Genomic DNA, 27991 nt, shown 5'->3' with positions numbered 1-27991 from the left:
GAGCCAGGTGTGCTCACCTTGGTCTTCGGTACTATGTTCAGTTGCAATTTTTGATCCACTAGCGACGCTCCTGCTTCGGACAAGTAGCCTTGGTTGGGCACCAGACAACTCCTTCCAAAGCAGCACGGGCAACAAAGCTTGTGCATCCATTTCGTCCACTTGGGGTTCAGTCTGCCGTACGGTTCTTCATCCTTTGGTTTGTACACAGCGATTTTCTGTAAAGACGACGGATGACCGGCTCGATAAGGTAATCACCGCACAATGCAAAGGGGAAATATGGGCGCCACCAACACGCAAAATAGGCGACTTCGCAAGACGGTAACGCTTGACAATCGCAAGCTGAATGACAGTAGCATCACCCAGGGAAGAGTGCCAAGAGCATCGGGTCCGCGATATAAACATCTGTAGGCAGGCAGCGGCTTAGGCTTACCGTTCGTTCACAGTTCTTGACAAAGTAGCTTCCGCTCGATCCCTGGTATATTCGCTCTGGATAAATGCCCGTCTCAATAGCTGTGATGGCCTCCCGAACGACGTTAGCGAACTGCGGGTCGTCCGGGAAGGTATCTGCCGTGGTCCCCAGATCGGGCTCCATCCGACGAAGAAGAGGCTGACTCTCACGCGTACGCGATGCGTTGCTCGATGTGCCCACTGAAAACGTTACGTCGGGCAGGTTTTGCTCGTCGCTGTCTTGATATAAACCCAGCTCATCACCAGCGTTGATGGCACGTATTTTTCCCTGTTCGCTGGTCATTGACATAAAAAAAAAAACGAGAAGAAACGGGCACCGCCAGTCCCGCTACTTGAACCATAGAGGCCGCAGCAGCTGACTACGCCGACTCGTCATGTGACAGCTGTAGAGGCCCCGCTCCTTTCCTTTTTTCCTCTATCCTTTCAATATGGCCTCCGAAATTGTAAGCATGCCACGTACTTGCCATCTCGACGTCATGTGTTCGCTGTCTCGGAGGCCATGTTTTTGACTCGTTGATATTGTATAACTCCACTTGTAGAGGTGTGCGCCGAGGCGGTTTCGACCGGCGGCGGCGTGGGGCTCGTTTCAAGGAGGAGTGGTAGGCACGGAGGAAGGAAAAAGGTATTCCTTCCTCCGTGAGTGGTAGGTGTTCGTTGTACTAGTATAAGTCCTTCGAGCACGCCAGCTAAAATCACCAGCGGTGGCGCCGGCGGCGTAGAAACGACGTCCAAAAAGCTTTTTACTCTGTTTTTTTTTGTTGCTTAGTTAGCTTAAGTTCAGAGCTTTTAACAATACCGGCAGAAAATGACATATGAGAATAATAACAGAAAAGAGGCAATTTACCTTTTTGAGCATGCATACTGAAAACTTGTTGCAGGGGTGAACTTAAATTTATGTAATATTAGGTAAATCATTGCAGCCTTGGCAGCCTTGAATATAGAGAAATATTCATTTCATGCCACTATGCAAATCAGGAGCACTAACTGCTTTGATAAATTTATACAAACTGTTCTAAGCCAGTTATGCCAGACCAAGTAAACCAACAATTAATTTATACAGAAAACCATTATGCCACAGAAAACGCACAGTGCGAAAAATATCAGAATATTATACAGTCATTTAACATTGTTTGCCAATGCTTGCAAAGGAGGAGAGGCCATGTCGGTTATGAAGCTCTAGTGTTGGTGGCACGGTAACAGGGAAGTTTATAAGAAAATTTTACTTATGCACTGACTTGTTATCAAGGAAATTTTCATAAGTTGCTGGAGATGTACACATGATGGGCAACGTTGGCAACGTCACCTGGTGACACAGAACCTATCTAAACACTCACAAAGCTCATATGACTTATACATACTTTTCCCAACCGCTGGCGTTGATACCAGTTATATACACATCAGCTTGCAGTACATTAATTATTTGGACAAGAACATCGAAGCAACTGAAAATTTACGTTTTTAAGTATCGCAGTTAGACAAAGTGCCACAGGTTGTTCCCGCTAACTCAGCCATACCCGTCAATGGCTCCAGAAACCCACAAAAACAACAGCAAGAAGTGTGCAGACAAACTAAAATTTCTAATAGTACCTAATTTCTAATAAACATTTCAATAAAAACCCAATCTAAAGATTCATTTCAGGGAGGTGCTTCCTACGTAACATCCTAAGACAAAGTTTGTATGCATAAACCGAAGCTAGCAAAGGGACGTGACAAGGAGCCCGGAAAGTCAGGAAAAAGAAAATTGTTTAATGCACGTCAGGAGTCTCCCTGAAGAGTCTCGACAAGCGAAGTTGGCGACAGACCTCAGTATGAGTGCAGATCCAAAGACAATGTCCTAAACAATTAACCTATCATTCAGAACAAAAAGACATTAACAAACATTTACTTGGGCAAACAAAAGTTCAGAGAAAATAGCAAAAACTCCTGTGATGGCCTTTCTGTGCATATTGCCACGATCACGTGGCAATATGACCAAACATGAACAAGCTGTTAGAAAGCAATGACAAAGTCATCACCATGCTGATCAACGCACCTGATAAGGCTGTTGCAACTGCTGCTGCTGAAGTGCAAGCTGGGATGCTTGAAGAAAGGCTACCTGTGCTTGCTGCTGTTGCTGCTGTAATTGTTGCACTTGTTGCTGTTGCTGTAACTGTTGTGCTTGTTGCTGTTGTTGAAGAAGTTGCTGTTCTGCTTGCTGCTGTGCCTGCTGCTGCATCTGTTGCTGAGCTTGTTGCTGAGCCTGATGAATCTGTTGCTGCTGCAGTTGCTGTAGCTGTTGTTGCTGAAGTTGCTGTTGAAGTTGTTGCTGCTGGAGGTGCTGTTGCTGCTGCTGTTGCTGCTGCTGTAATTGCTGTATCTGCTGTGGCTGCAACTGAGCCATGGCAGTCGAAGTGGCCATGACTGCTTGCGTTGGGTACACAACAGTAGCCTGGGTCTGAGGTAGAGCCGTCACGTAGCTCATCACACACAATCAGGCTCGATAATTCAAACTAGAGGATCTCAGGATCTTGTTTGAATTATCAGAAGTTTCAGTCATCAGAGTAGCATTATAAGCAGCTCTACTGATTGGCAGTAAACATTTTAGATAGCAGTGACCAGACTGGTACTCGTTATTATACAGCTTATGCACATGCATCTAAGTGAAGGCCAAAATTTGTTGCATTCTAATGCACATGTGTGTAATCGAAGGCCAAAATATGTTTTGTTCATAGTTCCATTGCAGCTCCCAGCTCCTTCCTTGTGTTTGTCATCAGTAGGGGGCTTTTTCGCATGACATTGGTGTATTGCACCGAAAGTGACTTTAATAAGTGTTGGTACACAAGAAACTAAAGCCGGACCGTCTCAGTCTTTTTCTTTTCCCTCTGTCGTCGTGCACTTGTATTTATTTGCAACTGTTACTGACATAAAAACGTAGAATGTTAAGCTAGAAGCAAGAAAGACAGCAGCTATTTAAAGGCATTGCCTAGCAGAAAGATTAAATTACCTGAATTTATGCAGTGGGGCAGCTTGGATTAAGTGGCTTGGAAATACATTCATAACCTAGCGAGCCAACCAAAAATGTAAGATTTGTTTAATTAACTGAAAGTTCAAATTATCCGAGTTAGAATTACTGAGAGAGTCTACTGTAATACTATATGGTCTGTGTAGGGCATCTTTAGCTCATTCTGTCATTAACTATGATAATGAGCTTTACCTCTGGCTTAAAGGGATGCTAAAGTAAAATGACAATTTACGTCAGAGTGAAAGCTCAACGTATGTCACCATCTAAACAATGTTATCAACAACGATGTCCTACTTACCGAGAAATTAAGGTAAATGCGCAAGAATACATGGGTTGCAGTAGGACATTCTCAAAATGATCCTGATTACGTCAGAAGAACTGCCTACAGATCGATCTAGCTCACTACAGATCATCTGTAGTGTAATCACTACAGATTGATCTAGCTGCACTAAATAAAGAACCTCCTGTGCATCAAAACACACAATGAAATGGTGCTTGTTCGTTTCTGTTTGATTCATAAAAAAAAGAACTAATGAACGTTGCTATGGGTAATGGCGCGAGTGGTTAAAAAACTCAATTTTCGCGTGGTTAAACTGGACAGGTCGTGCCATCTAGTGGGGTCCAGTTGAACCAACAGACGTCTGCAGTCTCAGAGCCAATGGCTGGAAATTGATCAGTGGCTGTTGTTGCTCCTGTGGCTCCCGCTGCTTTCATTCTGCTGCTACTAGTGTCGGCGGCCCTACAGTAAAGCCCGGCAACATTGTGCACGGCAACAGTGGCGTCAGACGGTCCGCTTCTTGAGACGGGTAATTTGAAGTGCACTAACCCGATGCGAACCACTAAAACGGGATTTCATTTGAAAATAAGCCCTTCCTTAGCACAAAAGTAACAAATCGAGGTTTCTGAATTGCTATTTCAACAATCAACACAGACTTAATAGTTGCCTTTAGTGTCCCTTTAACCACATCTCATACCGAGTTTAAAGTGCCAGTAAGCAGGCCCAGACGTTGCTTTTTACACATCCCAAACAAGATTGCTCATTGGTCTAGAAGACTGTGACAATCACATTTAATAAATATCACAGCACTGGGTGCCTTGCAGATGTAGCATATTGAAGAACGATTTCCACACTGCATAGATGTAAGATTGCCCATAAGCCACATTATGTACATAGTGCTTAATTGCATAATTGGTAGTTGTAGTTATGTAGTTGGTCCCCTGCGCAACGAAACAGCACCTTGGCTCTTTCGAGGATACCGTTTTAGCCTCGCAGTTGTCATGCCTGTTGCATATTTGTTTACGTTGTCAGTGCATATGTGTAGACAGGTTCTGAATATACAGGGTCTGTACCAAAAGTTCCCGGAATTATATGTCACTGTAGGCTCTCTGAAGCGTTTCGAGCGTGTGGGCCTTGTTTTTATTACAGTTCAACACTAAACTTGATTGCACGCTTCTGCTCTGAAAACTCGTCCATTTGTTTTTTCTCGACGAGGATGCAGTAGTTACCTCGGCACAATGGCATGATCTGCCTGAACAGCTACTCGCAGACAATTGAAACTGAACTCATTTTGAAGCTTATGTTCCTCACAAACTTCTGCACCAGAAGCTCTGCCCCGCCAGGCAGCGCTGCTGACTGAAAAAATTCCGGGAACTTTTTGGGACAGACCCTCTAAGTAGGCAGGTGCCGTCTACTTATCTACTTACATTTAGTCACACATTAAGGGGGTATGGTGGGGTAAATGGGTCATCTTGTTTAGCTTTATATCTCAGCAAAGACAACAGCGTATACTAGTAAAAGGTCACGTGATTGGAATCTTGTGCATCTTCACATTTTTACCGCAAGAGATGTCAAAAGTAATTTTGAGTGAAGAAATAAAAATGTCAATCTACGTTTACCGAGAAAAACCGGACTCGTTTCATACAGTAGACAATTTTTGCATGAGTGGGGTTATCTCGAACTGGTATAGCGCATTACGGGTAGGGGGGGGGGCGGCCGGGCGGACCGACACACGAGGACAAAGCGCTAACTTCCAACTCTGTCCTCTTGTGTCGGTCTGCTCAGCCGTTTCTTCTTCCCTGTAATGCGCTATACCAGTTCAAGTACGACGAACCAACTCGCCCAATCTTCAACACTCGTGGGGTTAATCTTATTTTGAGTCTGAGAGGTCGCCTGTTCCATTGAGGAGGGACGTGGCAATGAAAATTATCTGTGTTATTTATGAAGCTAAAGAGATGAAATTTGGCGTGCAGATGTCATTTGTTATGCTGATATCATAACTGAAATTGGTTTTGAGCTATCTAATATAACTTTCGAAATAAAACACTTGATAGACTGTCATTGTCGCCCCAAATTTAATTAGCTAATTAGACACATCGGACAAAATTTTTGCATAAAAATATTTACAAGGGTCCATTTCGTGCCGTAATGCTATTGGTTTATTTTTTATATTTAAGTAAGCTCACAAAATTTTTTTCTGAAATGTCTTGGACCAACAACTTTTACGAAAAGCCAGTTACAAAAGTCTTTATGATGTGCACAAAATATCGACAGCTTTACGGCACTCACCAATGTATCAGTATCCAAGTACAGGAACCGAAATGGCTATAGCTTAAGTTGTGAAATGGCTCAAGGATGACTGACAGCAACTGCTCAAAAAATGAAAGCTGAGAAAATGGAGCTCAAAGAAATTAAAGCTAGAAGCTGATAAAAAGAAACTCAGAAGGAAGCTGGCTTTATTTTTCATTAGAGAAATGCATTTTTGTGGCTATCTTTAGCTTCAATCTGCCCTCTTTTGATGATGCCAATATGGTTGCATTTTCCCAAGGGAAAGCTGCAAATTTGCATTTTGCTATGCCCAATTTTCACATAGCTTTTTTCTCAACTTCTACCATTTATTTTTATCTAAAATCACACTATGATGTAAATTATGGTCTCGGGATTACAGAAAAAATTAATTGAAAACTGAACATTTTGACCAAACTTAAAATTCCCATTGTCACGTCCCCCCTTAGCTGCAATGCACACAGAGTATGTTGCTGTGAAACCAGCATATAATATTATTTTGTAAAAGCTGATGGGTGCTCTCATGCTGTTGATCTTGCTCACATCGGAGCAGCATTTTTAGTAGTATTGACTTCATGTGTCGCGTGCTATGTTGTGTGTGCTGCTTACGATTTATACAATGAATTATTTGCACCTCAAGTGATATAGATTTTTGTATTAGAGGTATTCACGTGTTGAGAGATATATAAAGAAATACATTTTAGGTCTATTTTTTTCGTGTTACTTTTCTATAATGAAGCGAATTAACTTGAGCAGTGTATGCTGAGCAGCAAACTAATGGACTCTGCTACTGCTGTCAAGATTGACAATAGAATGGTGTAATCTATTCAACAAAGCAAAATAATTTAATCTGGCCTGTGCCACGTAAGTGAAAAGAAGAAGCTGTACAAATGAACATAAATGAAGGCCTATGATGTAGTACTCAAATATGAGCGGCAAAACAATACTCAAGCACTGTCTTTAGTTTTCATTTGATTTCGAATTGTAGGTCGAACAAGTTATATGTGCAAGATTAGTGTGTAAGCTGAAGTAACGTTATGTGCATGGTCGGCATTCCTGTGCTTGTATGAACTTGCAGTGTGCACTGTATTACACATTATTTACGTGTTTTATAGATGCTGTTTGCCTTCATTTTTATACCTTCTATTGCTATAATTTGGTTCGAGCTTTTCACCAAATCAAATTTTTTGGTTAGTATTTTCTGAGATAAATTTTGGCTGGTTTCTCTCTTCGTGTATTGTTCTCCTCGTACGGCCTATTGTTTGTTGTAGAATTTATTATTGTTGGGCAAGTTGGTTGGGTGAAGTTTGCTTTTATACCTAAGGCTGTCTGTCTTTCTAAGTCTGCCTTTTTTGGTTATGCAAATTATATTCAAATTATATTTAATTGTTAATGTTAATTACTGGTTTATTAGTGTTTCTATCGCTGAAATCTGTGCACTGCATTTTCTGCTCACAAAAACTTCTAGTTTCACTCTCTATACTGAATACTATGGCATGGGTGCAGTCAGTGCCATGTAATGATGTGGCTGTGCGGGACTGAAGAGAATGCATTAGACAGTGGAACCAGTAGAATGTGATTTTATTAGCAAAGACATGAGACTAAGACTCCAATGATTAACACACAACATGAAAGTACAGGTTGGATACAGTGCCGTGAATGAACTTGCCTAGTTTATAGCTGCCATCAGTGCAGTTACGAAGACTTTAAAGGACACCAGCGAGAGTACATGAAAGGTTGTTCAACAGTGTGGAACCTTAGCGGCAGGTGACATCATATCAGATATGTTTGTTTTGTTGTAAAAATTATTGAAGAAGGATCAGGAATACATACTTTTTTTTTTTCAGTTAGGCATCATCATATCATCCTCTGTCTTTAACAAAGGTTGTTGCTGTATTAGAACAAAATCAACGTCTTTGCATTTCGTATAAGGAAATTACAAAGGAGACATTATTGTAGATGTTGATTCTATTACAAACACTGCATTCCCAACATTACTGGTTTACTTTTGAGCTATTTCTTTGATTTAAGGATTGCTTACAGAATGCATCATATTCAAGGTTTCTTGTTTTCTTTGGGAATTCACTTTCTGACAGCATACAAGTGTGGATACACACTTGACAAGTGTGGATACACAGAGCATACTTATTAGGATGGCAGATATTGAAAATGTAGAGCGTCATCTGTCCACAAGCTTGATCCTCTATGTCTGGTTGGGTGTGAAAATAAAACCAGACTCATATCGCAATATTACAGGTGCTATACTCGGGGACAACTTTCTGTGGCAATGAAAGGAAGGCTACGGAGCCAAAGTGGGCGTGTGCCACCGCTGTATTATATAGTGCCACAAATGCGTCTGTGTTTTCTGGGTGAAAATAATAAAAAAGTACATCATTTTCTTCTGGTTGCTGTTTATAAAGAGATGCGGCACGCACGGGGGCGATATTCATATTTTTTTGTTGCTTTCTGAAGAGTCATTTCGCGCTCTTGCGTGTCTGAAAACATCACACGTTTTACGTGCACCTCACAGTCAAAATTCTGTCCTCATCTTTAGATCAGCGTGCGTCGCCCTCCAGCTATTCCAACGGTTCGCCGAAGGAGCTTGCGTTGAGTTTCACTCGCGAATGGCGGGGTAAGCAGACATATCAAATTGTGTGCAGGGGGATTACTTGAACATGGTTGTGATTCGAAACGTGAGCTGAACCGGACTACTTCGTCGAAGAGTACAGGAGCAGTAGCTCTGCCCCCATTGCTTTCCCTTCATTGCCGCTGAAAGTTGTCCCCAAGTAAAGTCGTTGGTAAATTGTCTTTGTTCTGCCTAGACTTCCCAGTGCTTCATGCACCGCTGAGGCAATAAGGAAGCAATTGTAATGCAAGGAAAAAAGTAAAATGCATTTCAATAGAACATCTTGGTTACTCTAGTGAATGAAAAAAGTTACTCATGCAAACTCGTTCTGTCAGCAAGGTCGGCGCTGCACATTGGTTCAGAAATGAGGGACATGTACAAAAGGGCTCTTCATAGCCTCACTTGTTATTTCCCCAGGCAGTTCATTTGCCTTTCCCGCAATGTAAGCTAGGATGGAACTGCATTAAGAGGCCTGGGGTGCGGCCTCACCGGTAACCACCGCCGGGAACGCACTCCTTCACCATAGAAGGATTGGCCACCCTGGTGCAGTATCTGGCCACTACCTCCCACATGCACACGTCAAATAACTCACGGCCCTCAGTTCCCAGCAGCTGCGAAGCAACTGACCATGGCGGCGGTCAGATCTGCAACGCAGCAGAGGGTGCTAAGAATCTCTGGACTACAGGCCGCCTTTGGGACCTGAACTTGGCAACGTTTAACGCTAGAACCTTATCTAGTGAGGGAAGTCTAGCTGTACTATTCGAGGAGCTAGAGGGTGTTAAATGGGATATAATAGGGCTCAGTGAGGTTAGGAGGACAGATGAGGCCTATACTGTGCTACAGAATGGGCACGTCCTTTGCTATCGGGGCTTGGCAGACAGAAGAGAACTGGGAGTGGGGTTCCTAATTCACAGAAACATAGCTGGCAACATAGAGGAATACTATAGCATTAATGAAAGGGTGGTAGGTATTGTAATTAAACTGAATAAAAGATACAAGATGAAGGTAGTACAAGCTTACGCGCCTACATCCAGCCATGATGACGCTTCAGTTGAAAGCTTCTATGAAGACGTGGAATCGGCAATGAGTAAAGTAAAAACACAGTATACTATACTGATGGGAGACTTTAATGCAAAGGTAAGGAAGAAGCAGGCTGGAGACCAGGCAGTAGGAGATTATGGCATCGGCACTAGAAACGCCAGAGGAGAGCTACTAGTAGAATTCGCAGAACGCAATAATTTGCGGATTTTGAATACTTTCTACCGAAAACGAAAAAACCGCAAGTGGACATGGAGGAGCCCTAATGGCGAAAATAAGAACGAAATAGACTTTATAATGACTGCACACCCAGGAATCGTGCAGGATGTGGAAGTGATTGGCAAGGTACGATGCAGTGACCATAGAATGGTACGGTCTCGAATTCGCCTAGACTTGAAGAAGGAACGACAGAAACTGATACGCAAAAAGCCAATCAATGAGCTATCACTGAGAGGAAAAGTACAGGAATTCAGAGTGTCGCTGCAGAACAGGTACTCGGCTCTTAGTGAGGAAACCAACCTTAGCGTAGATACAATGAATGATAATCTAACGAGTATCATTACGGAGTGTGCAGTGGAAGTTGGAGGCAGGGTAGTTAGACAGGACACTGGCAAGCTTTCCCAGGAAACGAAGAACCTAATTAAGAAGCGTCAAAGCATGAAAGTGTCAAGTACAACAGACAAAATAGAACTGGCAGAGCTTTCAAAGTTGATTAATAGGCGTAAAGTATGCAATGTAAGAAGGTATAACATGGAGAGAATTGAACACGCTCTGAAAAAGCGGAGGAAGCGTCAAAGCAGTGAAGAGGAAACTTGGGATAGGTAGGCAAAAGTTGGATGTATGCACTAAGGGACAAAGAAGGCAAAATAACTACCAATATGGATAGGAAAGTTAAAATAGAGGAGGAGTTTTACAGAGATCTGTACAGTAGCCGAGACAACCACGACCTTAATACTATAAGAACTAGCAGTAACCCAGATGACACCCCACCAGTAATGATAGAAGAAGTCAGAAAAGCTTTGGAGAGCATGCAAAAAGGCAAAGCTGCTGGTGAGGATCAGGTAACATCAGATCTGCTGAAAGATGGAGGACAGATTGTGTTAGAAAAACTAGCCACCCTGTTTACGAGGTGTCTCCTGACGGGAAGGGTACCAGAGTATTGGAAGAACGCTAACATCATCTTAATACATAAGAAAGGAGATGACAAGGACTTGAAGAATTACAGGCCGATCAGCTTGCTCTCTGTAGTATACAAGCTATTTACAAAGGTAATTGCTAACAGAGTAAAGAAAACATTAGAATTCAATCAACCAAAGGAACAAGCAGGATTTCGAACAGGCTACTCAACAATTGACCACATTCATACGATCAATCAGATAATAGAGAAATGCTCAGAGTATAACCAACCACTATACATAGCCTTCATAGATTACGAGAAGGCGTTTGATTCAGTAGAAATATCAGCCGTCATGCAGACACTGCGGAATCAGGGCGTAGATGAAGTATATATAAACATTCTGGAAGAAATCTACAGGGGATCAACTGCTACCATAGAGCTTCATAAAGAAAGCAACAGAATACCAATCAAGAAGGGTGTAAGGCAGGGGGACACAATCTCCCCAATGCTATTTACCGCGTGCTTACAGGAGGTTTTCAGAAACCTAGAATGAGAACAGTTAGGGATAAGAGTTAATGGAGAATACCTTAGTAACCTGCGCTTTGCCGATGACATTGCATTGCTGAGTAACTCAGGGGACGAATTGCAACTTATGATTACGGAGTTAGACAAGGAGAGCAGAAAGGTGGGTCTTAAAATTAATCTGCAGAAAACGAAAGTAATGTACAACAACCTCGGAAAGGAGCAGCACTTCGAGATAGGTAATAGTGCACTTGAAGTTGTAAAAGACTATGTCTACTTAGGGCAGGTAATAACCGCAGAGCCTAACCACGAGATTGAAGTAACTAGAAGAATAAGAATGGGGTGGAGTACATTCGGCAAGCACTCTCAAATTATGACAGGTAGATTGCCACTATCCCTCAAGAGGAAGGTATATAGCAGCTGTATCTTGCCGGTACTTAGCTACGGAGCAGAAACCTGGAGACTTACAAAGAGGGTTCAGCTTAAATTGAGGACGACGCAGCGAGCAATGGAAAGAAAAATGGTAGGTGTAACTTTAAGAGACAAGAAGAGAGCAGAGTGGATTAGGGGACAAATGGGGGTTAAGGATATCATAGTTGAAATAAAGAAGAGGAAATGGACATGGGCCGGGCATGTAGCGCGTGGACAGGATAACCGCTAGTCATTAAGGATAACTAACTGGATTCCCAGAGAAGGGAAGCGGGTTAGGGTGAGACAGAAGGTTAGGTGGGCAGACGAGATTAAGAAGTTTGCGGGTATAAATTGGCAGCAGGAAGCACAGGACTGGGTTAACTGGCGGAACATGGGAAAGGTCTTTGTCCTGCAGTGGACGTAGTCAGGCTGATGATGATGATCGACGTTAAACCCCACATATCAATCAAGGCTGATGATGATGATTATGATGAGTGAAAACTTGAAAAAAAAAAAAATGGGGCGAGAGGGTGTATATCTTGGAAGTGTTTCGGTTCACCCGGTGGCACGAACCTTTTCGAGGCAAAAACGTTCGGTTCACCCAATTGCCGCTTAAAACCGGCTTGACTTGGCCTAAAGTGTATGAATAAATGGCGTTAGAGTCAGTGTGTTGGAAAAGATTTTTCAGGCGATATAGGCGTTCTTTATTCTGTGGTTCAGGTAGAGTTCCTCACTAGCTTGTGACACACTGTCTGTGGCGGGTTCATCGTATTCTAGTCGTGATGTTTTTTTCTCCGATGTTGGTGTTGGATAAGACTGTAATCTGTTTGAAATGGCGAGAACCACCTCTGCCCGTGAGGTCGTGGTCGCTTTCTGTTGTTAGAAAGTGATTCATACGCAAGTCGCTGTCACTTTTGTTAATTCCTGTGATGTCGCCGTGTTCAGGAAGCTTCTCATCCGTGCTTATCGAGTAGATAACGTCATTCGCCCGAAGCACAGAACACCTACCAGCCCGAAGTGTTTGCCACCAAATCTGCAAGCAATGACAACGAGCATAAAATAAAGGTCTTTGGAACGCGATTTGTGAATGTTGGTCTGATGCATGTACTACGCGGATGTATGGTAGGTGCATGCGTGTTGCTTGAGGACCGATCAAACAACTGGTGTCACTTGGGAGGAAGTATATACTGTGCCAACGCTTTCATTGAAGCTTGTTCTTGCGTAAGTGCGCGAGATAGATACGGAATACCAAGTTGGAATCAGAGAACGTTCTTGTCCGAGTGGCTTTATTAAGCAGCCGCAGATGATGGCAAGTTGTTTGCTTAGCAGTGTGTGTTTAGATTGGGGTAACCAACAGTGAAGGTGGTTGTGTGTGGGTGAAGAATTTAGTTTTCTTTGTTGCGGTGCCATCCAAACAAATCCGTTATTTTTTCTCTTCATTGCGTCGGTCTCCTGATGTGGCACTAAATTTTGCTATGTGCTCTTCGTGACACTTCCTCTCGCTCTAGAATGCTCTAGTAAAAGTTGACGCTGAAGTTCAGCTGAAGTGTTTAATGTTCCTTGCAGCTAACCACAGCAACATTTCTTTGTCTATGTGATCAGTTGGACGCACGTTATTTGGCATGCCTTTTATAACGCAAAACGTTTCTTTTTTTTTCGTTTACTGAACAGTCCGGAAAAAATCGGGGACATTTGTCCCGACTGGGACAGCGCGGGCAAAGTCTTGGACAGTCCAGCGAAATTCGGGACGGCTGGTAACACTAGTTTAGGCAAGTGTATATAGAAATGAAAAAAAAAATGTAATAAAATAGAAATTTCATTGCTGGGAGCATTGTCGAGCTTCAATTGCTAACCCGTAAAGGTCTTTTCAAAGTTAACATTGCCGCAATACAGCAGTGTCATGGGGTGAAGTGCTTGCAGTGTATTGCAGTAAAGCATACATAACACGCGTGCGCGTGTGTGTGAAATGGAAGCGTAGCACTGCTATTAGGCCTAATGCGATGCGCCGCGCTTTGTCTTATTACTGGTCATGCGACAGACGGCATCAGCACCAACTTCAACCTTTGTAAAGAGTCCATATGTTCCCCCCATAATTATTTTTTTTAAGTGATTCACACTGCAGTAAACTTCTAGTATATCACATGAATAATTTAAAATTTTTAAAGAAGTGAAAAATACCTGTGACAGACTCCTTGGTACTCCAGATTTTGTGCCATCAGATATGTGCTCTAAAATGAAAATGATCATTATTATTGAAAGATATACTCAGGCTAGGTATTGGAGATGATTGTGCATGTTTTGCAAACTTCCCTTTAAAAGCTCATGCTTCACTTTATTGGGTTTTCTTTAGTCATTAAAAAAAATAGCTCCCCAAGAATGGTCTAAAATTAAAAACACAGTTTGTCATGGGGCAAGTTGAGCTTAGCAAGAAAATGATTTATGAAAACCATTCTGTTGCATAACTAAGAGCAAGGTGGTTTCAGGAAACATGTTGACCTGAGATGATGGCACGTGTTCAAGCATCTTCCAAAGGCTGCTTGTTGTTATAATGTGGCTGTAATTGGACAAATGCCTGTCATCAGGTGTGGAGATACATTGCATCTCTGATGATCAAGTTTTTAAAGAATGGGTTTTCAGGAGATGCTAAAAACTTTTTTTGAAGGGGTGAGCATAAGAGAGCATTACTTTATTAAAGTCTCCAATTTCATTAGGTTAGCACTGAGGCTTGCAGGTATGTTAAATGAGCATGGTCACTTGAGTAACACTCAGAGGTCAATAATTATAAGGTGAACAGCAAGGTACGTATAAAACAGGATTATGCAAATCACAGAAATAGACATAATGAAGTTGTCGAGAAGACTTTGTTAACAGTACATTTACAGGCTTCATGCAGAATTTGCTTTCCAGCAGGGTGAATTTACTTTTACTGATGCTTTCGACGGCATTATTGCAGTTCATAAGCACTGGTTTTACAGACTGCACGTGAAGATCTTGTTTTTTTCGAGGTTAATGTACTGATTGAAAAGTATAGGATCAAGAAACTTACATGCTGTCTTAAGGCATAATCAGGCTCACCATAGAGGTCAGTGGTGACATTTTCGTGAGTTATATGTGGGAGGTCTGTGTACATAACATCATAGTAATCTTGCAATGCTGTACCTTTATTTGTGTAACGAGTGAAGCTTCTTTTCCTCTTAAAGATTTCTGCCAATCAAACAAGTTCCAACAGTAGGATTTGTTCTCCGGTAAAGCAGGTGGTAAGAGTGAGCTTATTCAGAAGCCCTTCAAGAGTACCCACTGAAGGAATTAGTACCTATAGGGCACAAATTCCAGTGCACCAAGAAGGGCAAGGGAGGACGGTGCAGGTTAACATTTCAGAAGGGTATCTTCTGGACATCATCCTTCTCTAGCCACAAGCTTGTATGGCCAATGTTTAGTAGACTCCTACTAACATAAACTAGGTATAAATGTTGCTTCTCTATTGCAAGATGACACACCATATACCTTTTGAGAGTCTCCTCACCACAAGCCCTTACATTAGCCTAAAAATATTTTTTTCTACGGTGCCCTTTTTTTGTCCTAAACAGTTGTCTCAAGCAACAATATGCACATTGTGATTGTCTAGCTGGTGACCACAGAGACTGCTCCAGCCATCACGATGTATACTCCACTCAAAATGTAAGACCCTGCAAAATCATAGTCCGGTGTGCGTGCATACGACCTTGAACATGTAAGCAGTGACCACTTCTCTTGTGTTCTCTGCACTGGCGCATGCTTGTTACACACCTGTTCAAGATTGTGATAGTGAAATTAGTTCTGGCAATGTGGTCTCAGAGGTAAGACTGTGTACACCCTTAGGAACACCATGGTGGAGCGAGCAGAGGTTCATATCAAATGTAGTAATAAACTGGCAACACCATGGTGATATAAGCATACTTGCATTAATTTATTACATTTTTATTGAGGCAGACATCACAGAGCTAAGCCTAGTTGTGATCTCTTTTCGTTATTGTCTACATAATTTTCCCGTTGGTCACAGCACAGGAAGAAAAATTTCTCTGTGAGAACACCATATTTTAAGCTTGCATGACTCCAATGAAGCACTGTGCGAACAGATATATTGAAAATGTCAATACTTCAGGTCCTATAAATGGTGAACTGGTTGTCACATTCAGCCGGCGATCCTGCAAGAGCTTTAGCATATACTCTAAGGTCATTTTGCCTCAACAATGCCACATACAATAGTTTAACAATGGCTGTTAATGGGCAAGATGATGCATAGCTTCAGGGAGGTAATTAAGCTAAGGGGGAAAATTATAGATGCCTAAGCACCACTGGAAAAATGAAAAAGCACAGAAAAAGAGCGTCAGTCGCAGCTGAACTACAGAAAATATTTACACTGCACCACACATTCGCGTCGTCTAGAATTTTCCCTAATAATGTTATACCAACCCGCCCAGCAACAAGTACTTCTAAGGTAATAAAGTGCAGAATGACACTTGCATAAGACAGGAAATACAGGACGCAAGTTAACTGCCATCTATCTTTGTTTGTGGCTTTGGTAGAAAATATATAAGAAAACAGACACATGTGTAGAGTGACAGTGTGCAATGTCACAGTCATCAAAAACATCACTTAACATTGCCTGCTCGAGAAACTTTCCTGGTTTTCAAAGTTTCAACAAATGTGTCACAAATAAATACACCACTTCTTTTCCAGCTTGAACTGCTTCCAACAGTTCACATCTATCAGGACTGCTGCCTGTAATCTTTGTCTGGTATTTAATCTGAACTGACATGCCCTAATACTTACGCACAATCAGCCAGATTTATCTATCTAACCTTAACAGCCTGTAAGTCCACGTGTAACAACACCCGCTCCACCCTTCCAGTGGTCATAGTCCATACGGGTCATTATATCATTCAGTTAGCGGCCTAACTATACTTTCATTCATTTCATATTTCTTGAAAATAGAGGTATGTGAACCCTACAACTGCTTTGCAAAAAATAAATGAAGTACAACACTTGCTATGATGGCTTAATTAAAAAAATTATTTCTAGATGATGGCCCAGAAGCTTTCTCTAGAAAACATGTAAAGCCCATATGGAGAAGTATGTGTCCCAGGGAAATTCTAAAACTGCCAAATTCGAAGGGTGTGCAAAATATTCCACGATTTCACATACCAAGTTGAATACTGTTCTATTTGATTCAGTCGCCATTATTTGTAGAACTAAATATTTTTTACTAGTTTAATAAAATTTAAAATGTTAAGTGCACTGAAATAAAGTGAAAATGTGTAAAAGTATCATAAATTTCATCCCTGGCAGGTTATACGCATTAAACATGACAGCTTATCTAGTGCAGCTGGCTGCTTCGCTCTAGGATAATAAGGGCTGCAGCGTGAGCACGAATGTGCTAGAAGAAACAGACGAAAGTCAAGGCACGGAAAGCAAAGAGGACAAGACGAGCGCTGACTACCAACTGAATTTTATTATTCGCAGCACACATGATAATATATACAACAGGCAACCTTTGAACAGCACACGTGAGCAACGTGACATATTCTGGGGAATGTTCTGATAAAGAGAAGGTACAAAAATGGCTAACCCTTATCTAAAAGCGCAAACTCTTTGTCATGCAAGGCCACCGAAGGTTGGCTCACGCATCCGTCACCACTTTTTCTAATAAAATACGCTTCAGCTATTTCCCGAGTTAACTTGTCCATGTGGCGTGCCAGCACACTCACGCCCGGAAATCGAGGCTGGCACCCGCAGCTTTTGCAGTGCAAAACAAGGTTTGAACTGATTCCTTTGCATATATCATTCATATGTTCTCCTAACCTTTTATTAATGCACCGCCCAGTTTGGCCTATATAACAACGACCGCAGGTTAAAGGAATCATGTAAACAACACCAACTGCACAATCTACAAATTTATTTACGTGTTTTACGGTGCATGTGCAACTTTTTTTTGGTGATTCCACTAAGTCGCTCATCCGTCATTCTGCAATTCTGGCTTACTTTGCATGGAGCTGATAAAACTACATCCACACCATATCTCGAGCCCACCTTCTTCAAACCATGAGATATATTGTGGAAGTATGGGATGACTGCAACCCTTTTTCGCTCCTTATTTCCTCCTGCATTTTCTTGTTTTTGTTTAATTTTTTGCAACAAGGTTTCGCACACTGAAGAAATTACAGATTTTGGAAATCCTGCTGACAGAAGTCTGGTAATTTGCATTGTTACACTATCAGTCATCTTGTGTAGGCATGACTTGGATAAGCCAGCACTTACAGGCGACAAAGCAATAGCTCTCTTGACCAGTTTTGTGTGGCAGGAGGCATAGTTTAACAAGGGTTTAACACTTCGCGGTTGGTATTCCCAGCATACGTGGTTTGGAAACAATGTAATATTAATATCTAAGTACCTCAGTGATCCCTGTTGGGGAACTTCGCAAGTGAAGTCTAGCCCACCTCCATGTGTTTTAAAAGCACTCAATACAAGTTCAGCCGGGTTTTTCCTGTTAGTTATGGAAGGCAGCAGAAAAATTAAATAGTCGTCTACATATCTGAAAGCGGTTTGCACCAAATCCACAAGTTTATCACTGAGGATGGTGCCAATCTTGGCAAGAAAAATGTCACTCAGAACCGGGGCGACCCTTGACCCAATGCAAACTCCCTTACGTTGTTTATAAAGAGACCCTCCCCACGACACAAAAGTGGAGTTCAAGTAGAAAAGCAATAGTTCCATGAAAGAATTAACACTGACATCACAATCATTAATGAAAAAATCTTCATGATTATCCTTGGTTATACAATCTCTAACATAATTTAACAATGTTCTCTGAGGAATGGAGTAATACAAATCTACAACATCGATACTTAAAACAGGGCACCCAATTGGATTATTATCCTTGAGGTATCTGACAACTTCTTGCGAAATATGGACGCGGTAGGGGTCATTCAAAACTAAACTAGATAGATGTTTCTGCAAATAACCTCCCAAAAGCTTCTGCCAGGTTCCTCTTTCAGAAACAATTGTACGCAAAGGTTGTTCTGGCTTATGGCTCTTAATAGTGAAAAAAATAGACAATTCTTGGGAAGAAGCTTTCTTTACGCTACGGGCTAAACCTAGCAAATTCACAGCCTCGAGGCGAGCTATAGCATCTTTCTTGATATTGGAACTTTTTGTTGTAACTTGTACAAAGTGTTTCACAATCGCCTGTGACGCTTTTTGCAAAAAGACATCATTGTGTAGAATAACGAAAACACCTTCCTTATCCGCTTGAAGAACACGCAAATTATTCGCGGACAAGAAACTAGAAAGTGGTTTTAGGCACATGACCGATCTTGATCGACACCCACCTCTCACGAGGACGTCGATGCATTCCGAAGTGCACCGATATCGTTCATCTTCAGGCACACGAGCTGACACATTCCTAGCGAGAGCCACCTTTTCAGCTCCTCGGAGGGAATGTTCCAGGCTGAACCTCGGTCCCAGACGAAGCGTCTGTTGAAACTTCTCAGGAATAGGCGTGTCACCCAGGTTGATGAACGTCCCCGCTGGTCCACAATGCCTGCTTCGTCTTGGCAGGAGAGGCCGCACACGATTCCACAAAGACTCAGTTGCTAACTCAGACTGGTAGTACCACTGTCGGTACGCTCTCTCCCGGTGACGACCAGTCAGGAACCGGCTGCATGAAATTCGGAGGCAATCTCTGTAGAAGCGCACTTGTCTCCAGCACTCAGACTGGATGATCTTGCGCATCTTTCTTGCGTGTCCTCTAAATGAAGCTAAAATCCCGCACAAATTGCGAACTTCTTCCGGACATGTCCCTTGCCGAATATTCCACGACGCTGCACGTGCTCGACATAAACATACTGCAATCCACGAAACCAAAGTGGCTGGGTCTTGAGAATAAGGGTCCAAAAAAGTAGGACTGCCCTGTGTACTAGAAATGTATTGAAGAAGAATGGCGGTTTGGGCTAGTTGGTTTGAATTCATGATAATAAGGGCTGCAGCGCGAGCACGAATGTGCTAGAAGAAACAGACGAAAGTCGAGGCACGGAAGGCAAAGAGGACAACACGAGCGCTGACTACCAACTGAATTTTATTATTCGCAGCACACATGTATGATAATATATACAACAGGCAACCTTTGAACAGCACACGTGAGCAACGTGACATATTCTGGGGAATGTTCTGATAAAGAGAAGGTACAAAAATGGCTAACCCTTATCTAAAAGCGCAAACTCTTTGTCATGCAAGGCCACCGAAGGTTGGCTCACGCATCCATCACCATTTTTTCTAATAAAATACGCTTCAGCTATTTTCCGAGTTAACTTGTCCATGTGGCGTGCCAGCACACTCACGCCCGGAAATGGAGGCTGGCACCCGCAGCTTTTGCAGTGCAAAACAAGGTTTGAACTGATTCCTTTGCATATATCATTCATATGTTCTCCTAACCTTTTATTAATGTGCGGCCCAGTTTGGCGGTGCATTAATCGCTCGGGAAATAGCTGAAGCGTATTTTATTAAAAAAAATGGTGACGGATGCGTGAGCCAACCTTCGGTGGCCTTGCATGACAAAGAGTTTGCGCTTTTAGATAAGGGTTAGCCATTTTTGTACCTTCTCTTTATCAGAACATTCCCCAGAATATGTCACGTTGCTCACGTGTGCTGTTCAAAGGTTGCCTGTTGTATATATTATCATGTGTGCTGCGAATAATAAAATTCAGTTGGTGGTCAGCGCTCGTCTTGTCCTCTTTGCCTTCCGTGCCTTGACTTTCGTCTGTTTCTTCTAGCACATTCGTGCTCGCGCTGCAGCCCTTATTATCATGAATTCAAATCAACTAGCCGAAATCGCCATTCTTCTTCGCTCTAGGAAAGTGATTTTGCTACCTATATAATTGTCACTTACCCTTTCTTAACACTTCTGTAGATTTTAAGGGCTTGCTGTTTTCGCCAGATACTCAATTCCTACTTTTAAGATTGCTAGGAGTCCTTATCATAGCTGCAAAGGGAGATACAGCCAGTATTTGATGTACTTGTTTTTATATTGCAATGGAAATAATAAATCAATTGGGAAATAGCAATGAAATATTTTGTATTAAAATTTATTTCAAATTCGTTTTGCTGCACAACTTGTGTACCAAACAGTGGCCGACAACCATTGGGTTTATTTGCACCGTGCTCTGCCATGACGAAGCACATGCATGAAACTTGAGAGACACGTGCTCATGCATGCAGGTGCAATTATTATGTAGTCGTCCCTTGAAACATCCTTGGTAATTTTAAATACTTGGCTGGGCAGATGTCTGTTAAATAATTCTCGAATGTCCAGGCTGACTACAAAATGAGCAATGCTAATAATGTTCTTGGCTTGTGCCACAAATTTTTTACCGCTCCTTCTTTAAAAATATTTCCTAACGCTGTTGTTGTACAACCAAACAAGAATATGTACATGCTTTTTAGCATACTGTTATTCACAAACTAAATGCCAGTTCATTAAAACTCAAGATAGTTAAACATTCATATTCCATAATTACGATCAAACTGCAGGTGAGTTACCACAACAACCAATCTTGCACTGATGTCATTATATATTCATTATGAATTTACTAATTTGCATGCTTGCTTCTTTTTCACAGAGTATGCATATTATTATACAAGACACCACAACTAACTCATTTATCAACTTCAGTATTTTATCACTTTAAATCAACCATCATATTGCAAAGTCTTGAAACAAGTCACTTTTAAGACCCACAAGTTTTCTTGTGCCCTTACAGTGCATCGAAGGCCCTGAAGTGTCAAACAGGCCAAAAGGCATTGGTAAGGCTTGTTCATAGGCATTGGACAAATCTGTTTACAAAATGTGTTAAAGGCACATGCGTGCACATGTTTTGGTTTGATTGTACGTTAACATTAAGAAAGAAAGGAGTGGTGCGACATTTCTGGCACAAGCCAAGCATGTGGTTGGCATTGCTAACTTTCACTTCACTTCACTTTATTACCTTTAAGACCCCGGTGAGGGGGTATTACACAAGGGGTGGGTTAACAAATGGAGGTTACAGAGAGTGATCTTCTGACAAACCATATGTATTTATGTTTTGCACAAACGTTGATGAACACGTGATGGCTGCAATGTCACGGGGAAGGCCATTCCAGTCCACTGCTGTGCGAAGAAAAAATGAGGCAGCAAAAGTAGTAGTGCGAGCGCGTGCGCGATTGAATAAGGATGGGTTGTGCGGTAAGATATGCGCTTTGGTGGGATGATGTAAGGTGCTTGATTGAGCGATTGAATAAGGATGGGTTGTGCGGTGAGATATGCGCTTTGGTGGGATGATGTAAGGTGCTTGATTGAAGGAACTGTGAAAGAACTTGTGAAACAAACAGAGGCTGGCGATGCGGCGACGCACAGAAAGATTAGCAATATCAATGTCACGTTTTAGGGATGATATGCTGATGTCGTATGAATATGAAGAGTGAATGAACCTAGTGGCATGATTTTGTACAGATTCTATTTCGTTTATTAGGTATATCTGGTGCGGGCTCCAGATGGGCGCTGCATATTCTAGTTTAGGTCTGATGAGCGATTTGTAAGCCAGAAGTTTTATGTCTAGTGGTGCGTGATGCAAATGACGCTTTAGGAAACCGAGGGATCTGTTGGCGGATGATATGATGTTGTTGATGTATGTGTTCCAGGAAAGGTTAGATGTTAAGGTGACGCCTAGGTATTTATATGACTGAACTTGTTCGATAGCGGAATTAGAGATTAGGTATGAGAATGATAAAGGATTACGCTGGCTTTGAAATGAGACGAGTTTGCATTTAGTGAGGTTAAGCTTCATTAACCAAAGATCACACCACTGTTGCACGAGATACAGATCCTGTTGGAGTGTAGTTTGATCAGAAATGTTAGTAACTGTGTGATAGATGACACAGTCGTTGGCAAGTAGACAGATATGGGAAAATACATGAACAGGAAGATCATTAATATATATTAGGAACAAGAGGGGTGCGAGTACAGATCCTTGGGGGATGCCGGATGTTACTGGGAGGGAGCTAGAACGGGTATTTTTAATAGAGACGAACTGAGAGCGGTTAGTAAGAAATTGTGTGATCCATGCAAGAATGTTGGGGTGCAGGTTCAGCTGGGAAAGTTTTAACAGTAGGCGTTTGTGCGGTACCTTATCAAAGGCTTTTGTGAAGTCGAGAAAGATTGAATCGGTCTGAAAGTGACGGTCGAGAGAAGAGTGTATACCATGAATAAATATAGCAAGTTGGGTTTCACAGGATAATGATTTACCAGATCCGTGCTGGGAAGAATGAAAAAAATTGTTGGTGTCAAGAAAGTTCATGATGTGTGAATATATGACATGTTCCATGATTTTGCAGGGGACGCTTGTTACAGAGATGGGTTAATAATTTAGGGGGGACTGTCTCTTACCTGATTTGTGGACTGGAATGACCTTTCCCTCCTTTTAGTCGTCTGGTGAAATTCCTGTTTCGAGTGACAATGAGAATATCATCGAAAAGTACACTGCAATAATTTCCTTAGTATTTTTTAACAATTTAGAGTTAATATTCTCTATGCCAGCTGATGATGAAAGTTTTAATTTGTCAATGAGTGATGAAATGCCACTAACGAATAACACAACAGGGGCCATCACTGGTAATGTCGTAGTAGGTGGCATAGGAAACGGTACGTTGGCTTCTTTAGTGAACACTAATGAGAACGCGGTGTTAAAGATATTGGCACAAACAGTGTCGCTTACGTCTTCATTTTTATCGTTTGTAAGCGTGATGTCTCGTGTTAGTTGCAGGTTTATGATTTCCCAGAATTTTCTAGGGTTAGATTTCAGAATTTTAGATAAATCATTGTGATAGAATGTCTGTTTCACTTTTCTAATTTCAGCATAATAAGCATCTTCCGCAGCATAGTACTTGCCCCACGCGCACGCATTACCATTAAACTTCGCAGCTCTTAAGAGGCGCTTTTTTTATTTTCAAGTGTTTTCAAACTTTTGGAAAACCATGGTTTATTTTTATTGGCAGTAAAGCTCACTGTGGGGATGAATTTATTAGTCAAGTCAGTTATTTTGTCCTTAAGCATTAGCCAGCTGTCATTGAGAGAACAGGAACCGAGATTGAGTTCGAAGTGGTAGGAAATCTCATAATTAACAATTAATTAATTCATAATTACACTGATCACACAAGTGATTAATTAATTCATAATTACCCTTATCATACAAGTGAATCGTTTTGTGAAAAATGAGGCGTATTTTTGGTGTGAAGTTAAATATGGTATGAATGACTTTGTGATCGCTGATTTCACGTAAGTATGCAATAGATTTTAAGCTTTCGGGGCTATTTGTTAGTACCAGGTCTAAAATGTTTGAGGATTCACTAGTGATGCGCGTTGGTTCGGTTACCTGTTGGATGAGGTTAAAGTTGAGGCAAACATCGACGAATTCTCTCGCTTCAGTATTTCCCGAGGTTGGTGAAACCTGATTGAGCCAATTAATGGAGGGAAAGTTAAAATCCCCATAAAGCAGGATACGTGCGTTAGGGTGAACATTAGTTAGCGTTAGGGTGTTTATTAGTTAGCTGGGATAAGATTTCATTAGGTTGCGGGGGAAGTCTGGGTCAGTTCGAGGGGGCCTACTATAGCATACGCCAAGTGTTGTTGCTTCGGGAGGGGCACGGCATATTACCGTAATGATTCTAGTTGTGAAGATGTGTTGATTAGAGAGCATGATAGTTCTTTTTTAGTGGCGATGAGTATGCTTCCGCCACGTGCATTTTTACGATCATGACGAGAGAATATGGTATTTATCCCGCACTAACTTTATGGTTAGTACGGGATAAATACCATATTATTTCGTCACTTAGTGCGGGAGTTTCAGATTAATTCCACCCTACTTTTCTAGCAATATATCTATAACATGTGGTACAAATAGTTTCTGTTAGTAATTTCACAAATGACAACACTATTATCAGCAAATCATGACAAAATTTAGATGATAGCAAGGAAGAGGCATTGGCAGTTAAAATGAGAAATAAGCTGGGCTTAGCTGAGCACAAAGTGAGTTCAATTTCATGCGAAGCATTCAAAGTACTAAACTTTGTTCGGTAGTGCCAAGGTCCAGATGACCTAATTTTAAAGTAAATGTTTATGACTGACCTTGTAAAATGTGTTAGAAAATTCTAAAATAATTCAGTCTATGAATCACTACATCAAGAGAATGGCACAATTTATGAGTAAATAAGTGGAGCCTAACTTTGAAGCGTAGTTTATATCTATACTGCGTAGTGTTGTATGAAATGTAGGGCGATATAGACGTACTTAGCTGCTGAATAAGCTTCGTTAGAATATAATAATAGTAGTGATTGATTTGTGGGGTTTAACGTCCCAAAACCACCATATGATTATGAGAGACGCCGTAGAGGAGAGCTCCGGAAATTTTGACCACCTGGGGTTCTTTAACGTGCACCCAAATCTGAGCACACGGGCCTACAACATTTCCGCCTCCATCGGAAATGCAGCCGCCGCAGCCGGGATTCGAACCCGCGACCTGCGGGTCAGCAGCCGAGTACCTTAGCCACTAGACCACCACGGCGGGGCTAATAATAGTAGTGGTATTACAACATATGTGCAAGTTAAAATGAGAAAAAATAATAATAAATTTTTTAAATCCAAAAAAAAGAAAATTAAAAAAAAATTACAGCATATTCATGGAGTGATTGATAATGAGTGGGGTGAAGCGTCCGTCCATGCATGCGTCTATGCGTCCGATCGCGTTCGAGAATGCAGATGACGCATGGGTAACACCGATGAGACGCGTGCCAAAGGAGCCGAGCGCAGGCGTCTTTGACGTGCCCGCCACTCTCCTTCGTTCATGCCCCACCAACGATCCACTACGTATGGTGACTATAAAGGAGACTGAGAGATCCACTCGTTCTATGCATACCCAGGCACAGCCCCCCCATGCAGCCAATCTGAGAGTAGGGGTACAGCGCCATTTAGTTATCTTTACCCAACTGCAGTTTCTATGTAATTCTTAAGAAAGCGCTGTCTATTATACTGTTCGGCAAATACTGCCTTCTTTTCTTTGTTTTCTCTTCTCTCGGTTATGCGTGACGCTTGTACCATATCTAAGGACACAGTGAAAGATGAGGCATCAGTACCAAAAGGACTTATTTGGTTTGCATTCTTTTATGATTTGGGGGAATTATGAATATTTATAGCAACTTGATTTGAAAGTGTATTTATTAAGTGTTTGTGAGTGCCTGTAATGTGTTAACTTGAAACGACAGAAAAAAATTACTTTTGATGTGTCGATGTTTATGTCACTATGAATTAATTGAAACAAAATCTTTAGTCTTGCTATTTTTTTGCCCTATCTTGTAGTGTTAATAGACCAGCTTTCATTTGCAACTCAGTAGGAGAATTCGTTAGATTTCATTTGTTATAAATATACCTCACTGCCTTCCTGTGCACCCCCTTTTAATCCTCACAATTACTTACTTTGTATGTGGAAACCAAACAATACTATTATAATCATGTTAGTATTATATTCATTTATTATTATTATTATTATTGTTATTATTACCATTGCATTGATAACATAGCACTTGATTTGCAGTTTACTCATTAAATCTATATTTCACTGTTACACTGTTCAAGGCAGTATTCATAATGTCCTTACAAAGACCTACATATTTTAACTGCATTTATTGGACTCAGATATATCAGCCAGTCTTGTGGCACACCCTACAGGACAAGAATATTTTCATCATTTCAGGACATCCCGGGGATGTTTTGGATTTTTGAAGGAGGTACGTATTAGGGAATGACTGATGCACGGCTACCTGCTTTTCATGCAACCTTACCTTATCTGCAAAAGATTAGGTGATGGCAGTATGAGGCAAAGCAGTTAGACATTTTCAGAGCAGCTTTATGCCTTTCTATAAATTGCAGTGCCATGTCCTCCTCTGGCAGAGAGGTGCTAGGCAATAGGAGGTAAGGGAGTGCCAGCCCCTTTAAACTTCGATGCAGCACACAGCCATATTTGGTTGTGCATATGTCCTGTGCTTTACAAACTGTTTTTTAGTTGTTTGCACTGCTTGAAATAACCTGTGCCTTTTTGAAATGAAACTTGTACTGGCATACAATGAACTGTAAATGTTGTCAGCTTTAGATGTACAAAAAAAAAAAAAACCATCATGAAGGCAGTGAGCCCTTATCACTTATTTGCCTTGCAGTACAGCTATTCTGGGATGAAGAGAATGGCAATAATAATAATAATAATAATAATAATAATAATAATAATAATAATAATAATAATAATAATAATAATAATAATAATAATAATAATAATAATAATAATAATAATAATAATAATAATAATAATAATAATAATAATAATAATAATTCACACAAACTGGTTTCATTATAACAAATGATTCCAGCTGATTCCCTTTCCAGGCCGGCTGGTTTCATTTTCAGTCTCGAGTGGTTCATGCTGAGACCAACTGGAACATGTTGCTAATCTGTTGGCTTGTACTTAGTCCCAGCTGTATACAGCCATGGGTTCAGTTAAAGTGAACTGAAACCGTGGAGTATTTTCACCTGGAAAGGAAAGAATGTAGAAAGTGATGCATCCAAAGGCAGAAAAGAAAACAAAGAGGAAATATAAAACAAGGAACAGAGCAAGAAAAGAAAGGCGAGCTCTCAAAGAGAAAGAGAGAAGAAAAGAGAGAAAGAAGGAGGCACACGCACACTGAACTTCTCTCACCCTCGCTTTTGAGGGCTCCTCGTTTTTTCTCTATGCGTCACTTTTTTACCATTACCTGGCTGAATTTTTGCTCCTATACACAGATCAACTTAATTGATGGCGCACTCAGATTTAGCGTACATGCTCGTTGTCACATCCTGTCCCAAAATTTTTATGCCTGTCGTGCCAGAAAACAGCCATGCAAGGAAATGTGGTCGGACGTTGCACGGAAGTCTGATACTGCTACCATACAATGTCACAGTGCGATGTCAGTGACACCTAAAGTCACAGAAACAGACACTGTTCATGGGTACCCTTCACTGCCAATAACTGCAGTGGCATGCACCAGGGCTCCAGCTGTGACTGTTTCCACTCAAGTAAAACGGCGCCCTGTGCGTGCTCCTGCTCTTGTCAGTGGCGCAAGTGTGCACCACAAAGTGACGAAGACTGGGCGTACTGC

The 27991-nt window shown here is 41.5% G+C and overlaps 1 protein-coding gene across 3 annotated transcripts in view; it reads right to left on the bottom strand.

The window, feature by feature from the left end:
• The window catches only part of Pi4KIIalpha (phosphatidylinositol 4-kinase II alpha), a 310849-nt gene that overhangs the window by 90717 nt on the left and 192141 nt on the right, over window positions 1-27991 (bottom strand). The window contains exons 1-2 of one of the 3 annotated variants that reach the window (XM_075881824.1): window positions 431-845; window positions 18-215 (exon numbers count right to left, since the gene is read on the bottom strand). In XM_075881824.1, the coding sequence (XP_075737939.1) occupies window positions 18-215; window positions 431-757 (525 nt within the window). In that variant the 5' untranslated portion in view covers window positions 758-845. Of the gene's footprint in view, window positions 1-17; window positions 216-430; window positions 846-27991 lie in introns of those variants that run through there. The other 2 variants (XM_037426586.2, XM_075881825.1) reach the window with 2 other exon arrangements.

The sequence above is a fragment of the Rhipicephalus microplus genome, chromosome X, assembly GCF_043290135.1.
Source record: "Rhipicephalus microplus isolate Deutch F79 chromosome X, USDA_Rmic, whole genome shotgun sequence".
In the NCBI taxonomy this organism is placed as follows: domain Eukaryota; kingdom Metazoa; phylum Arthropoda; class Arachnida; order Ixodida; family Ixodidae; genus Rhipicephalus; species Rhipicephalus microplus.
Note: the sequence above shows the minus strand (reverse complement) of the source record. Positions and strands in the feature narration are given on the sequence as shown.